We start from the raw sequence: 17,020 nt of genomic DNA on the forward strand, positions 1-17,020 counted from the left end.
ATTTTTACAGCTGGGGCTGCAGATCCAAGTTTGCATCTGTGGGAGAAAGAACAGACCTGAATTTGCTGAAGTCTTACAGTGGGGTCCATGAATTTCCATACACTTGAGCTGGAATTCACCCCACCTCTGTTAGACACCAAAGATTTACTTGTCTGGACCTAAGACAGTCCACTGGGCTTCTTCTAGTTGTGTGCATGGGACAACCTTGGGATAACAATCATAGGAGGGAAGCAGCTTTCTGGGAGGAGCTGCCCTGTGCCCAGTGACAATTTTGGGAATTCTTGACATGGCCTTAACCCCAGAGGAGTTTCTCTTAGATGTCCAAATCAGGTGAGAAGCACCTGGCGTGCCCTGTGAACATGTGCAGCCGTGCAGAAGGCAGCCACAGGGTGCTTGGGTCAGTTCAGCCGATGCTGTGTCCCACATTACAAAATCCTCACATGACTGAGAGGCTTAAGACACAAGCAGCATTCATTCCAAGAGGCTGGGACAAGATCTGAGCGGGTTTTACAAGCGAGACATGTCAGATGTCACCCAGGGGATTTGCCATGGAGTCCTGGGATGGGGCCAGGTTGAGCAGATGACATCCAGTGCTGATCCAGCAACAGTTCCCTTGGCAAACAGGGAATTATTTTGGGTGGCTGGGGATCCAGATCACACAGCAGTTCCTGTCCCACTGCAGCAGGAACAGTGTACCTACAAATCACTGTGAAGAGGCACAGTTGAATGGAGATACCTCCAAAAAAACCTTAGTCTCAGGAGCCTGAAGATACCACAACAGGTTGAAATGCCTGCAAATTCAACATTTCTTTGAAGAGAAATACAGGGAAGAGAGACTTTTCACCAATTTTGGGTTTCAATTTTTGCTGCAGGCATACACAGGGTTGTTGTTTCAATGCTTTGAAAGGAGCAGAAGCTGTTAATATTCCTGAGCATAATGTTCAACCTGAGCTCTCTCTTTAGGGAACATTTCAGGTTGGGTTAAGCAGGCTAACCACAACTGTGCTGTTTCAATCTGTTCCAAGCACAAATCAGTTTATGTCTCCCTGCAAAACATTCTGTAAGCTCCTCTGGTGGCCTGATTTGTAAAGGTGATACTCACTCACATAGGTAAAGCTGTAATGCTGCCCAGATCACCCTTCTGTGCCTCAGTTTCCTTATCCCAAACACAATAAACCCCATCCTTCATGGCCTGGGTGTGTATGGTGTCATACAAATATTGTTATTTATGGTGATGGGAATGTGAGCTTTGTTTGGTACAGTGGTCTGGGGGTGTCTATTTGCCATCACTTGGAAATGACAGGAATCAACCTGCACGTTTGAAATGTTGTTATTGCTCTCAGACAAACAGAATTACCTCCTCCTTAAAACCAAAGATAATCTGTTCAACTTCAGTGAGATGTGGTGATGTCCACAGGAAAAAAAAAAAATCATTTTTGGCAAGTGGAGGCAGAATTTTCTTTGGCAAGTTAGAAGAAGCATCAAAGGAAGAGAAGGATGGGATGCAGCACAACTGGTTTTAATCACACAAAAGAGTGAAGTTGCTCTGGACAGGCCTTCTGTCTGATTTGCCATTGTCAGCACTCTGGGAAAAAACCAAGTGAATGGCACAGAGGTACTCAGGGCTCCTGGTGGACTAACTGGAAAAGCTTTTTCCAGCTGGCAGGAGGCAGTGCTATGCAGTGTGCTGGTTCCATGACTGATTTTTGGCGTGTGTTTGGTTTTCCATGTCCCTGCCTTCTTTTTGAAGCTTCTCAGACCACACCGCCCTGCTGTTTATTCCAATGAAGATGTTGAGTTGGTTGTAACGAGGATGTGCTGTCCCTGCACAGCCACTGGAGAGAGGGGAAGCTCTGATTTCAGTCCAGTCCTGCTCTGGGGGTGTCAGCTGCCTCTTCTTGCCTGTCAAAGAGGCTCCAGTGGCTGCTTCCTAGACCAGGTGTGCTGAGCTGCCTGAGTGGATGGGACAGGTTTGGACAAAGAGAGCTTGGGGAAATGCTTCTTGACAGGGCTGTTCCTCTTGAAATCAGTTTCCTCTGGAAATTGCTGACTTGTTTCACTAAATTTAGGGACAGGGAATGTGCTGATTTTATTAGTGATTCTGTAGGAAACTGATGTTTCACTTCAACTATTTCAATGCCATGTAATGTATTAATGTAATGTAATGTAATGTATGTCACCTCACATAACATCTCAGTTCAAACCAGCTTGTATCAACATCCAAACAAGAAAGTCAAGCTAAAAATATCTGATATAATTTCAGTACTTCTGAAACAAAGCATTTCAGCATACCCATTCAGCTGCATGCTTCAAAATGATGGTGCTCCCTTCCAGTCAGGAACAAAAGGACATTTGCAATGTCTGAATTGCTTTTGGAACATGAACAGCTTGAGCTGTGATGGTTGCTGGAGCTGCATGGCTGGGGTTGCTGGTCAGAATGCTGCAACAATTGTTTCTCTACATTTTGTGGGGCTGCAGTGGTGTTTGGAGGCCATGGCCAGGGCTTGAGGCTCACATTCCTATAACAAAGGTAATAAATGGTTTTCAGTTACACAGAATAGGAGCACTGGACCTGTTATGGGGAAACCGAGTGACACCAGAACTTGGGTGGTGGCCAGGCAGAAATGGGATTTATTGTGCTTTGGCTAAGCCTTTACTTGGTGTGATGGCCTGGGAGGAAGATCTGATGGAAGGGCAAGCTGGGTATTTCCCTAATCACCTGTCAGTGGTGAATGAGGACTTGAGCTTGAAGGACTCTCAGCACTCTGTGAGTCTCAGACAGGGTCTTGATCTTGGGTTAAATCTCTGGTAACATCAAGATCAGGACAAGTCTTAAATGAGCACCAAAAAAATGGGATTGAAACCCCCTCTGCAATCCAAGGAGCTAAAAACTTCTTTACATGAATGGTTTAAATAACATGGAAGTTGAAGCAGAGCCATTGAGCTGACTATCCAGTCCTTGAACACCAAAGAACAACTGATACATAGATGATTTCTAAGCAAAATCTTCTGTTTGAAATCTGTGATTATTTACCTTCATAATATCCTATTGGTAAAATGCAGACAACCCTGAATTTCTAAGCCAAGAATGGCCCTTGCCCAAATTAAGGAACATTTAAGAGTGGCCTATACTACATGACTGGGGGTTCTTGAATTAAAATATGCCTCAGAAAGGGAGGAAACCAAAATATTATTCAGCCTGCAGCTTTCTCATGCATTTAAGCTCCTGAAGGACTTGTGTTTCTTTACTCTTGAGATTCATTATGTCACCAGAAAAGCTTTACTATTTTACTGTGGAAGCAACATAGCCATGAAACATTAATTTCCAGGAATGTGGAAACCATGAAATATGGGTTTTTCTACTAAATTAAGATTTTGCTTTTCTCTCTTCTCACATAGTTAAGGAAACCAATTTTCATTATATATATAATGTATATGCATCCTGGAAATTCTAATAGGAAAGATACACAAAACACAGGAAGTACATTTTTACATTGAAAAATGTATTTCACTGGTAACCACACCAGCCATTTATATTCCATTTTTCATCCTGAACCACTTTGCTTTCTATATCCACCTTGGAACCACACCTCTCATTACTGAACTGCACCCACTCTGGTGTGTACATGACATTGTGCCCTGTAAGACTTGGCAGCTGTTTAGATTTGTATAAAATTCTTTATTCCCCCATTTCCACGATGTCATTCCCTCACCACTGCAGTGACAACACCACTGAGACCTGCCTGGCACAGACACCCCTGCAAAAGGATCTCCAGCAGCCCCCAAGTATCTGCACCACGGCAAATGTCTCTGGCTGGAAGAAAAAATGGTGAAGGGCAAATTAATTTGTAATTCATGTAAAAAAAAATATGTAAATATTCCCTCCTTTTTGCTCATGGGTGTTACTAATCACAGGACTGATGCCTCTTTCTTGATAAAAATGTTACTTACTCAATATCCATCCAATACCAGCTGATCAGAATGGAAGAATTAGTCAAAACAATCCAGAAGCATCTGTGTCGTGGGAACCACAGGTTTCCAGGCTAGGAGAAACGCCAGAATATTCACCAAATCACCAGTGTGGTTTTCCTTAATGCTACAATTAGCGATGGAACATTAACAGAAGAGTTACTGGATAAGAGCTGATGGCAGAAAAGCCTTCTGCCATAAACTGGTAATTCTCAACATGTGCAAACACGTTGCCAGAGAAGATGAGTTATGCAATTAAAATCAAAATTGGAGATTTGTTATCAAAGCACAGCAATGTGTACTAAAATCCAGCTGAGAGGCTCCCTTATCTTGTTATCTTCAGGCTTCTTTTTTAGTTAATCTAACACAGCTGACAATATTTGACACAGCCAGTTGTGCCTGCTGTCATGTGAGGGATGTTTTATAGAGCTCCTTTCCACTAGCACAGAGAGATTTGTCATAGTCCAACTCTTTACAAAGTCTAAAAAGCTTTGCCAGGATTGCATTTCAGGGGAGTAAGATGTGATAAAAATTCTGAGAAAGTCAGAATGTTTCTAATGTTATCATTAATTTCTAAATTTTTTAACAGGCCTTAGTAACATTTTAAGTGGAAATTATGTTAAAAGTTCAACTCAAAAGAAACATTTGATTTTGTCTGGATAAAAAAATTAATCAGCTTGGAAAAATGTGGTTGTGTAGCTTTCCCTCATAACAAATTTCAAAATTTCCCCCTTCACATCTTTATAACAAAGCAGAATTCTGAATTTGTTTGCAAAATGAACTTCTGTCCTCCCACAGCACTTTCTGCCTCTATGAAGAGGACAAGAAGATTAATGTATAATTTCTGTGAGCCTTAAGAAGATGGGCTGCACGTCAGTATTTTCAAATCCAGGCTTATACAGCTGCTTTTTGAATATAAATCATAGCTTTTGGGTTACACTAACACTCTCTGCAGTTTAGCACAGTTGCTAATTAATACAATACTGTATTAGTTCTTCTTACAGTCTTACTATTAACGCTCTGTGAAATCCCATTAGCTCTGCATATGGTGCCAGACTTGTTCTGAATGTGGGAAAGAAAGAAATGTACAGTGGTATGAATAATAAAGAGAGGCTTTCAAGTGGTTTCCACTGTGAACATTCTGAAAAAAAAAAAAAAAAAAAGAAGAATATTTTCCAGAATGTAATATGTGGGGCAAGCTTTTCACAAAATTTCAATGCAAACATGCAGATATTTGTCAGCCAAGTTTTCCCCCAGAGTGTGAAATCCCTTATGCACCACTATTGTTCTACAGCAGAAACATCAGGAAGATGAAGTAGCTCCTAAAAATGGAAAATTAACCAGGTTGTTTTATTGTCCAAATTGACAGAAATTTTTTAAAAAAACAAAAAAAACCCCAAAAAACCCAAAACAAACCTGCTTAGCTGATGCCAGCAAAAAGATAAAACTTTCCTTATATTCTTGGTTTAAATATTTTAAAGTACAGGTAGAGAGGACAGTCAAAATTTGGGTGAAGTTTTCCAGAAGTTACTTGAATTTCCTGTTTCAGTGATCTGACAGATCCTTTTTAAATTCCAAGAACACTTAAGTGCCATAGTAAAAACCAGGCTTGTTAATACCTCATACAGAACACCCCAAAATGAGTTAACACTTTTTAATACAGAAACTTCAGATCTACTTATTTTCTATTAGATGAATTTTGTACATTATTGACTTCTTAATGGAAGAGAGATCTGACAAGGAGTTTAGGAAAGCTTTTAAAAATGGAAAGAATGACGCAGCAGGTAGGATTTAGAAGCAGACTGTTCCTGGGAGAAGCTTTGTCACTCTCTCCCGACCCTTTAGGAGTTGCTGCCCTGGAGCAGGGCACGGTTAGGAGGATTCCAGGAGGTGCTTTTCTCCTTCCTAGTCCCATGGTTTATCCATAGTCCAGTCTCCCTGGGCAGTCAGGAGTGGCCAGGGCCTTTCTGCATGGCCAGCATCCAGACAGGGACACACTGCTCAGGGAAGCCCTCCTGCCTCTCCTCCCGCAGGATGGTGAGTCCGCTCATTTCGATGAGGCTGTGCAGGATGTTCAGGTCTCGGATCACGCTGCTGTCCAGGCAATCCAGGGTGCAGCCCTCCCTGGCCACATTGTCCTTCAGGATAATGACACCGTTGTCCTTCAAGCCATCCTGGCAGCGGATGAGAAACTCCAGGAGATCTTTGTCTGTCAGATATCCTACAGGTGAGAAAAACTATTAACCATTCAGACATGCTGGAATTTGATCTGAGTCTCCATGGCCTGTTTATTGCAGAAAATTATTATTCAAGTCCTGCCAGATTTAACTATGAAATCTTGGGCAGATCAATGAGATCAGCGAGGATAAATTCCAATCAGTATTTTAGGATCCGTACTGGTAGCAGCAACAGATGTGGACAGAAGCCACTGAGGAGAGTGGAGAAAATAGTGGGTGCTGAAGGGTTCTTTAATCTGTTGGTTTAAGTTATAATAAGAATCAGTGGCAGGAAGCTGGAGCCAAACAAATTCATATAGGGAATAAGTGACAACTGTTTAACAGTGTGAGCAATTACCCATTGGAAACTACCAACAGAAGTGGGGTTTACCACCTCTTGAAGTCCTCAAACCAAGTGTGGTTGAATCTTTCAAGATATGTTTTAATTGAACACAAACTGCTGGCTTAGCACAAGGGTAAAGGAATGAATAGAACAGCTTGGGATATAGACTAGGTCAAACTAGATGATCCCAGTCCCCTCTGGCTTTTACTGCTAAACATTTCTGTAATTTTGTGTAGCACTGTATGCCCATCAGAGGAGTTCTGGATCAAAGATCCAGCAAAGAATGCAAGACCTTCCAAAATGCTAATTAAACCCCTCATCTTGCTCCATACTCCATGGGATTTTTGCAGATAGGTATATATTTTAAAACAGTGCTTTTCAATATGTTGTTGAGATTCTGTCTTTATCCTTCTCAAAGATCAGGAGTTCTGTTGAGAAGAGTGGTGTAGAGCTCAGAGAAGAGCAAAATGAGCACTCTCATGTGTGAAATATCTAACATGAATAAACAAGGACGGGTGATTGGAAACTGAATGAAAAACTCGGAAAAAATAATTACCTGTATTTTCTAGTTAAACTATTTAATTTTCTTTTATAAATGGAAGTTGTCATTTCAAAAACACATTTTGACATAGCATGTCAAGTTTCTTTAACCACTCCTAACAAAAAAAAAAAAATTAGAAAGAAAAAAACCTCGAAACCTAAAGCTGAATACCTTTCAAGTTGAAGGAAAATTGTAACTTCTGTAATTTCTAGAAGAAATGTAAGCTTGCACTTTTACTTTTTTCACAAAATGACTGCCAGGGTTCACATGCTTATGCATGCATAAGACAAATCAAGATTTCATTGGCAGGATTGATCAAAGCTTTTGAACACCTAATCTGGAATTTATTTGTCTCTTTACTTGGCTTTTAGTGTACTTGTAAACTAGTGTACTAGTTTACTTGGCTTCCCTAAGAAAATGAGATCTTTGAGGTGTTGCTCTTTAGCAGACAGTCCTGCCCTCACCCCATCAAATTAATTTGTTGTCATATTTCAGCCAAATTCAAGATAGGGGTAAAAGTTTGATTAATGATTAAGATGACTCCATATTTCCTTGTCACTGATGGAAAAAGAAGATTCAGATCTATGTCTGTATTAAGAATATGATATGCTCCCTTAGTTAGGAGCCACAAATCTGACCAGCACAGTCTCAGATAGGTCTAAGATAATTCCTCCTCATTTTGACTTGGATTTGCTCAAAAGGTGAGGCAGGAGCTACATTTACTGCAATGACTCATTATTAAAGAAAAGCAAAACTACAAGGGAAAATTATGCTGGTCTGAAGCAATTTGTTCAGACCTCCTCTTGGACAATTCCTTCTGACCTCTGAAACTGTACCATGGACACTTTGGTTAGCAGAGTAGGAGAAAACCTTCTCTCCACTGTGCAGAATTTTATTTTTCATTTTTTGGTAAGGTACGTAGCCCTCATTATCTGATTGCCCTAAATGCTGCAGGGGTGGCTGCAGATGGAGAAGAAGCAGATGTTTCTTACAGGAGGGGCTACTGTGGGACATAGCTACGGGAACCTGTCTGATAAACATCAGTGCACATAATAAAACCTGATGTGATTTACAGGTATTGGTGATTCCAATTGGAATTGATTGAAATTTCAATCCACTGAAAAATCCAATGGCTTTTTTCCTGACTGTTTCCTGAAATACCTCCAAACTTGGATAACCAGCAGATTCAGATACCACTGTTCACAAGTGTGGTCAGGCCTGTGTACCTCTCTGCACCCCATCTAAGAAAGAGTATTTCTACTCCAGAAAATCCATATATAAGGCCTCCCTCTCAGCTGCACCTTTGCATGCAGGCTGCTCTCCAGGAACTGATACATTTCTCCAATATGTGACCTGAAAAAACTAACTTGATTTGTATCCTCTGTGCATGTGGCTTGAGGGAAGTCTCTCATGATGCTTCAGGAAGTAGTCCCAAAGATTTGAGAACCTCCTTTGAGCACAGGCTGCCTGTTCTGTGAGATGTCAGGCTAGGAGGATCACACAGAACTAACCTGAAACCCACTGAATCCAGATGACATCGTATCTTCGCGGGGCCGGCGTGAATTCCTGGAGGCTTTTGCAGTAATACATTTCAACTCTGTCCTCCTTGCCCTGCAGGTAGTTGGGGACCTCAGCCAGGAAATTCTCCATCATATCCACCAGCTCCACACTCTGGAAAACCGGCAGCAGGACGTGCTTGCTGATCCGACCGATCCCAGAGCCACAGTCCAGGGCGCGGCTGGTGCCAGCTTTCCCCACCCCCTGTGGGATGCACGAAAATTATTTGAAATCTGAAAAACACCACCTGAAAAAATCACAGCAACTGTGTTACCCACTGTCTGTCCAACCAGCCTGGTGTCTTCCTATCTTTGCAGGGCTGTTTGGAGATGGATAAGAACCAGCAGAGATTTGGGGACTGCTGTCTGAGCTGGGCTGGGCTGTCACATTCCCAAGCTGCTGCTGCTGCTGCTGGGACTTCTCGTTGCATTTTCTGCTGTACAGGAAGTTTTTGCTTGGTGTAAGAAGAGACAGAGGCTTTCACAAGCCCCTAGCTTTCTCAGAAGATCCACTGCTCTTTGTAAAAGTCCTTGCAACTTCAAATTCTCACACCTCACAGGCAACTACGTGGCTAGATAAGCCTCATTCTGTGCCCTGTAAAGGCCAAACTAAAAAGGAGGTGTCCACCAAATACTGCATGCAAGCAGTTTTCAAATTGTGTTTGAACAAAGATCTTGGAGTGGCAGGTAACTTATGACAACTCAAGAAGTTTGGGCTGGAGCATATACAGAATTTCTCTTTTAGGCATGGAGAGAAGAAAGATGATTGACTAGATTTTGCTTAACTGTTCCTTTTTTGTTCATAAATGTCATCTTTGGACAGAGATCAGACATGAAGAAATGTGGCACAAAGCCTGTGACTATGAGAAAGTAATGAAGGACTGTAAAAGCAGCTTTATAATGAAAGCTGTATTTCACCCCTAAAGCTTCCACTGTAGCTATAAAATGGCTCTTAAGAGCCTGCTGCTGTTCTGTAAAACAGAAATTCTGAGTCTACACATGCACTGACTGTGGGATAGGAGCTCCCCTGGCCAAAGCTATCTGTTAAACAAATATATTAAAAGCAAATGTAAACACCTTTTCCCTGTCCTCTGGAACTGAGCGGTGAAGTGAAAGCTGTGGGCAAAAGTCCCCGCTGCAACTTCACTGCTCTCAAAGGCAACAAGCCCAGGAAGAGTCTTGTCCTTCTTGCTTATTGGGAGAGCCCCACTTTGTGATGAACCAAGCATAAATCACGTAACTCACACTTTTTTGGCCAGGCTTCAGTGGGTAATTCAGTAGATTATTAAGGTCAAAGGACAGCACTGTCAATGACATGACTATGAATAGCCCAGGAGAGCATCTGATTACACAGAGTAATTGTAGAAAGAGCACATGGCCCTCAAGGGCTCTCACCAGTCTCCAGGGCTGCTGCTCCCAATTTGTATGCCCAGGAAGATTAATCTCCTGATGTGTGCACGAGTCCACAGACCTTCAACCCTCTTGGGCTCTGGAGACTACCTGTTTGTAGTTAGCCAGAAAATAGGAGCCATTCCTCATCCACAGGCTGCACTTTAGGAGCACGTGGCTTTTACTGAGGACCAGACTAAGAGGCAACAAGGAGTTCAGGAAAGGAGAAGGAACTGTGTCTTGGGTCTTTACAAGGTGAATTTCCATACTGTTGGCTGGCAGATACATACACTGATGAGATTAACTAAAAATCTTTGAGAAAGCTGCTGGGAAAACTGGGATGATTTACCAAAACCACCAACAGAATTAGACGAAAAACAGGTAATTCCTTCAACATTTGTGTTTCACAGAACCTGCTGTCACAGTGCCTCACTCAAAACAGGGAATTCATCTCCCATGACACGACACAGCAAGGACCTCTGATGGCACATCTCTGTGTGAACCATCGAGAAGAAGGAAAGGGAACAGTCATGGGAGATGAAGTTGGATCCCACACTTTGCTGAAAAGGAGTGAGAGCTTTGAGCAGTCAGTTGAGAAGCCCTGTGAAACACCACAGCTTCGTTTGTAATGAAAATGTTGACATAATTCCATGTTCAGCTAATTTATTTTCACTTTGGAAGTGCTCAGGGCTTTGACAGAGTATTAACATTTTCTTTGGAAGGCAAACATTTTCCCAAAAGTCTAATTGAGTTGAAAATCAGACTCCTTATTTAAAAAAATAGTATAAGTGAAAACTGTAAGCCAGAACAGGCTTCAGAATTTGAGACTGACTGCTCCTCTGACTACTTGCTTCCCATTACTCAGAATCACTGTCCTTTAGGACACATATACACCCCAAAATTGTTCTCTAAAGCTAAACAGGGCACTCATAAATTTCATTCTGAATAGAAGAGCTGTGGGATATGTTCCTGGTGCCACTTCAGGTCTTGGAAGAGCAAGAAGGCAGTGAAGCTATGTAGGACAAAAAAAGGAATCAGAGTTCAAGAAATAGATAAAAAATCCCAGTGGTTTTCCTTCTAAATAAATAAATAAAAGAAGAGCACATTTTCAACAACATCTCTTCTATCACCCTGATCAAACTGGAGAAAAACCACTTTCAAGAAGTTTTCACTCAGCAAGTAACCAATCACGCCAGGTGAGCTGGGGGCAAGAGACGGAGAAAACGTTGAGGGCAGAGAGGGAGCCATAAAGTCAATATAATCTCCATCTGTAACATTTTACACACCTACAGCTCACAACCAACGCCGAATTAATGCCTCCTTTGTTTTCTTTATTTCCTTTTTTCACTCGCTACCTCCGGATTAGGCGCTTGGAAACACGGTGGCCGTGTGGACATCGAGGCACGAGCACGCTGCCAAAAATATGCAGGGCTGGAGCTGTGCTGATAACCCTGTACCTGAGACAGCCTGGAGCTTGTCTGCAGAGCACTGCTGGCTCAGGTCATGTTGCTTTTGGGTTGAGTTCTGCCCACACACACATAAAACCTCTTAACTCGAGCACAGTGGCACTTTCAACTCCGTTCGACTCGCCCGCGAAGGAGTCGGGAGAAAATATAAGCGAAGCCCTCAGTCCCTTTCTGTAATTCCTTCCATGTGCCCAAGCAAGATAAATTCTCCAATGGTAAAGAAATCTGTAGCTCAATTTACAGTGGGGCTGAGGATCATGCTAAGAAATGCCATAGCTGAAGGTATGCAACATCAGTCATGGAAGGGAAATGTCACTGTGTGGCATTTCCACGCCAGCCAAACTAACTCAAGAAGGGAAATTTGAGTGGAACTGGGCAAGTATTTTTATTTTTTTTTTTTAGGGAGCACCGTTTTTGCCAGAATGTAAAGTTTTAAATGAATGAAACTCTCTGTGAAGCTGGTATTTCAAATCTAGAGAATACTTTTTAAAAAACAAGGGAAAGAATGTTGAAAATGTCAAAGTACTTTTTTTTTTCTCATAATTTTCGTGGAGAAAAGAAACCAAACTTGTCAACTTTTCATCTCCAAAGGGCATTTTTTATTTAGGAACTTATTAGGAATTTATTTATTTATTTTATTATTTTTTATTTAGGAACTGACTTGAGCTCTTGAAAACAAAAGGGAAAGTTTTTCAGAAGGTGAAAAAATAATTGTTCAGTTGATCTGAAACAAATTTTCTTGTTTTCCCATTTTGTTAAACTTATCTTAAAAAAAGAGAAAATATATTAGGGTGAAGCAGATTGGTTTTTTCTATCTTTATCAACTTAAAAAAAAAATTCATAAAATTCATTAAATTTATTAAAATTCATTAAAGAATTCATAGAGGCATAAACTTGGTAGGACAGTTCATTAGCTTTATTACAAAGTCACTGCTACAGAAAGCCACTAAATATCTGTATCTGATTGAGCAGGATTCAAATTTCAGTAGTAAGAAAGGAAAATAAGCCATAAGTAACATAATCAATTGACTACATCTCAACAGAGGACAGGCTTTAATAAACTAAATCAGAATAAGCAAAAGATGCAGACCTTTCTGTTCCTTTTTTATTTTTTTCTTGTTTGATCTTGGCCATTCAGAGTATCCTTTCTATCCCTAGCTAATTATAGGAGTAGAAATTTTGCTCTGGAGTATTTTGGATCTGTCATCACAGCTGATGCATTGGGTATGATTCCTTTTTGGCATGTGAAACTCTGTCACAGACTGTACTTCTTTCCTTTTCGGGTCTTGGAGAGGAGAAAGCGTAACAGTGTGACACAAACCTGCTGCAGGAAACTGCATCTATGTGGTGTCTAGGGAGGGTGAAATCTTCCCCTGAGCACACACTTATGCACCACTTGAATTCCACAAATATCCTTAAAACAAGCCTTAAATAAAATTTACGGAATGTGCCTCGACTGCATTTCATTTTTCCTCTGAAAATGCCGCTTTCAGAAACGTCATTCAGAAATGTTACCATTGGGCTCAGCTCCTTACTGAACCTCCTTTGTATTTTCTCATTTTGTGATACAGGGAGGCTATGAGAAGCCTCTTCTGCCTCAGCATTGATACAAATGATTTGTTGATATGGAAAAATGCAGCTATTCACTCATGTTTTGCTGGCTCATGGCCCCAGAAGTCTCCCTCTATCGGGTACAGCAAACTTTGCCATCGTTTGCCCTCCCCTGCTCTGCATGATTTCTGTTTTCAAGCCACACTCATTTTCCATCCTAATCCATTTAAACTGTGCCCTTTTTTTTTTCCCATATACAACATCTAATTAACCTATTGAGCTTTCTTCCCACAGTGAATCGTTAAGGCTAATAAAAAAAGGTCATCTGGCTATCCCAAATTTGTGCATTTGAGCAGAAAATTAAAGATCTATGGTAGCATTATATAGAACTAGTCATTTTGTCAGCAGGAGAAGTTAACAAATTTGTTTGTGGATTCTTTAACATGTAATACTGTTGTTGAGCTGATTTAGTGGGCTCCTTCCCTGGGAAGAGGGAAGGGCAGTCACAAAACCATCAGGCCACACTTCTAAAGATTTTCAGATTTTCAAAGACAGTTTTAGGACTCAACAGGATTTTCAGAAACCTAAGGACCAAAGTGATACTGCTTTTAAAATCCCACTTGGCATCTCCTTGCCATTCAGGCCAAAGCAGACCTTTCAAGATGTTTACATCCTGACCTTTTGCAATCTGCATGAAAAGGTGTTCAGTGACACTGGAATGTTTATGGAAAAATATTTTGCCTAATATGTAGTTTATTCTATGTACTTTTCGTGTGTGGGAGATGGTGGGTTTTGTTGCAGCATTCTCAGAAATACCTTTAAATAGGCAAACCAGAAACTGGGCATTTATTCTCAGCTAGTTTCCCAGCTGGACTGCAAGAATTTGCACAGACAAATCTGCCAGTGAAGCCAACAAAGATTTTATCATGAAAGGTCCCAGTCCTGCGCTCAGAATTAATCCCTGGCTCAAACCCAGCTACAAGAACTCCTTGCACAATCCTCATTGGAGCTTGGGAGCATTAGAAAAGGATGTAAATCAGTTGAATAACGATGTAAGACCAGGCAAAATGTGTGTTCATGCTGATGAATGACCTGGCAGAACACATGACTAGACCCAATGACAGCGGTGACCTCTGCAAATCGAACGTGACACACGGTGCCATTTAAATCGGGTGTGGCAGGGCACCCTGCACATCGTTTCTGACACATCACCACTGCTTCTTGCCGAAGATGAGATTTAAATGACTCACCCCAACAAACTTCCTGAGGAATTCCCGGGAGGATTCAACGTCTGTGTTGGAGAGCTCGATGTAGTCTCCCATCATTCCCTCTTCCGTGGCGGGCACCTCCCGGTAGAAGTGTTTGGCCCTGGCGTAGAACTGCATCTCCCCGTTGATGACTTGACTTGTCAGAGCGTAAAGTTTCACTGCAAGCAGATAAATCACCATTTTATGGTTAGTGACAGATATTTCTGGCTTAGTTGATTGATGATGAAGACCTGTAAACTTAAGTTGAGCCTTCAAAACACCAAATCTGTTTCTACAGCAACGGGTGGAGGAAAGGCGTTGGATTGAATCCTACAAGACCTCGAAGGGATTCAGCTCTCCTCATGCAAATTCGGTGCTTTCCAGGTTCAGAAGTCATTTCAATCATCACATCATGTTTTTGTGGCAGTGAAAAATCACTTCAAGTTTGAAGTGAACACACATGCCGAGGACATGAAGCGGTCTGATTTTTCCTGGAAAAGCTGTGGGCAGCATTTACTACTATGCAGGGTCACCACTGCTGCTATCACTGACCTAAGTGTTGTGCAGATTTCCAGCTATGCTTTCCAGCTATTGACAGCTGCACGGAGAGTGCACCAGGAAGAGAGTGGATGAATGAGGCACTTGCTCTGGTTTATTTTTAGTGATACTGTATGGTTCAGTAAGCTGAACCAAGGAGCAGATGGTAGTCTCAGGCCGAAATGAGTACACAGGGGGGACACAATTTAGAAGAGACAGTCCTAAATTTTCATCTGTCCCAGGTCAAGGAGCAAGGTAATCAGTGAGTGATAGACTGAAAGGTTCTTGTGTGTGTCAGAGGCTTGGATGTTTCTTTCCATTACTTGGCAACATTGCTGGTAACATACAGAAATCAGTAGTTTTAAGCTGTTTTATTACTTAAACTTGTGAGGTTTGCTGATTAAAGGGCTATTTTGCCCTGTTCTTTAAAAACTGAGGTCTATCCTCTCCATCCTGGGTTTTTCTGTACTTGATGTGCATCAGCATATCAAAAGTATGAATTCAAAGCTCAAAAGTTTGGATTGAGTCAGGCTATAAATTTTGCTTGGAAATCATCACCTCTGACCTCATGCGTGCACACAACTGTCCAGGCATTCTCCTGTGTGTGTGACAGACCCTCCACCAAAAATGGGGACATGATTTTCTGAACCAAAGAGAGTTTCAGGCTCTCGGTAGCTGATCTGTTTCCCAAGGGAAAGTCTTTTAGGAAACTTTTCTCTCCCGAAGACTGTTGTGTAAATAAGATTTCAGTTCTCAAAACAATGTTACACAGATGTTCTGAGTGTTCTTTCTCTTATCCCACCAATGGAATGAGAGAGGTGCTGTTCCTTATACCAATCAAGTTAACCTGTATCAGAACATCATATAAAAAAGTTTAAAACCCCGAAATATTGAGGCAGGCTATAAATTTTGCTTGGAAATCATCACCTCTGACTGTCTCACGTGTGCACACAACTTCCCAGGCGTTCTCCTGTGTGTGTGACAGACCCTCCACCAAAAACACAACTCCAGGCCTGACAGTGAAAGCCAAGCAACGAGGAGGGACAAAGTCACACTGGGAACAAGGCTTTGCAAACACCACCTTGCAGTGTGAGCCCAGCTCTGCTGCTGCTTCCCAGCACTCTCAGGGAACTGGAAATGATCCAGCAGCAAACACCTTCTGAGTCCATGAGAGGAGAGAGAGGGAGAGCTCCCTGCCAGCTGCACAGAAGGACCAGGGAGCAGTTCTTTGTCCCTGCATCTTCAAGCTTCCATGGGAGCACTGCCAGCTGCTGCTGGGAAGGGGCTGAAGAGGCTCTTGCAGGCCAGGGAACAGGAATTATGCCCTCCACACAGAGGAGGAGAGTAAGGCCAGAGGCCCTGAATATAAGCCTGGAATGTATTTAATTGAGGGCAAGCAAGCTCAGCAGGGAATGATAAGTGCGTGCCTGCCCATCCTCAGCAGGAGAGTGACATTTTGGAGGCAAATGAGGGGGGGACAAAGGAAGTAGGATAGGGAATAATTACCACCAAGGACCACTCGGAACAGAATAGTGCTATTGGGTTACATATAAGCAGCATGCCCAGCATATCCCTCATCCAACAAAAGCAGCATTACCAGCCCCTCTTGTCATCACCTGCTTAAGTCAACTGCTGAACGGATACTATTAAAGCTTTAATCCATTACACATTTATGTTATGCCTGAGAAATTTATACCACAAGAAGCACTGAGCCCAGCAAGGGTCAAACCTGGGAGTTTTACACACTCCACTGATTATATTCACATACTCAGAAGAAACCGTTTGGCTGAAGAAATTAATATGAAGGGGGCAGCAGCCAATCCCCAGCACAACTTGGCCAGGGTGGCTCTCGGAGCCTGGGAAAAAGACTCCATCAGTAGCTGGGATTTTTCCAGTAAGGGATCTCTGTCCTTAGCCAGAAATGGCACCATCTTGCCTTCTCTGTGTCTCCTTTTGCTCTGTTTCAGAGGTCAGCCTCTCTGCTGAACAGAACTGAATCCCTGTATGTTGGCTTTGTGAGATCTCCCATAGAAGAACCCAGTGATGATTCCAGGGGTTGTTTCATGGACCTGTCAAGGGACAGTGATTTATTCCATTTTGCTAGATTGAAAGGAAAGGCATTTGCAGGCTGTCTGCGCACCAGGAGAGCATGAACAACAAATATTCAGAGTCCTTCTACTCAAAACACGAGCCTGACCTGCGGCA

The 17,020-nt window shown here is 42.1% G+C and overlaps 1 protein-coding gene across 10 annotated transcripts in view; it reads right to left on the reverse strand.

Moving 5' to 3' along the window:
• Window positions 1-3,482: 3,482 nt before the first annotated feature.
• The window catches only part of NTMT2 (N-terminal Xaa-Pro-Lys N-methyltransferase 2), a 32,074-nt gene continuing 18,536 nt past the window's right edge, over window positions 3,483-17,020 (reverse strand). For all 10 annotated transcript variants that reach the window (XM_086842433.1, XM_086842437.1, XM_086842431.1 and 7 more), the window contains 3 exons: window positions 14,282-14,457; window positions 8,581-8,830; window positions 3,483-6,190 (listed from right to left, as the gene is read on the reverse strand). In XM_086842433.1, the coding sequence (XP_086698559.1) occupies window positions 5,916-6,190; window positions 8,581-8,830; window positions 14,282-14,457 (701 nt within the window). In that variant the 3' untranslated portion in view covers window positions 3,483-5,915. The remainder of the gene's footprint in view (window positions 6,191-8,580; window positions 8,831-14,281; window positions 14,458-17,020) is intronic.

The sequence above is a fragment of the Cyanistes caeruleus genome, chromosome 9, assembly GCF_971803275.1.
Source record: "Cyanistes caeruleus chromosome 9, bCyaCae1.hap1.1, whole genome shotgun sequence".
NCBI lineage: Eukaryota > Metazoa > Chordata > Aves > Passeriformes > Paridae > Cyanistes > Cyanistes caeruleus.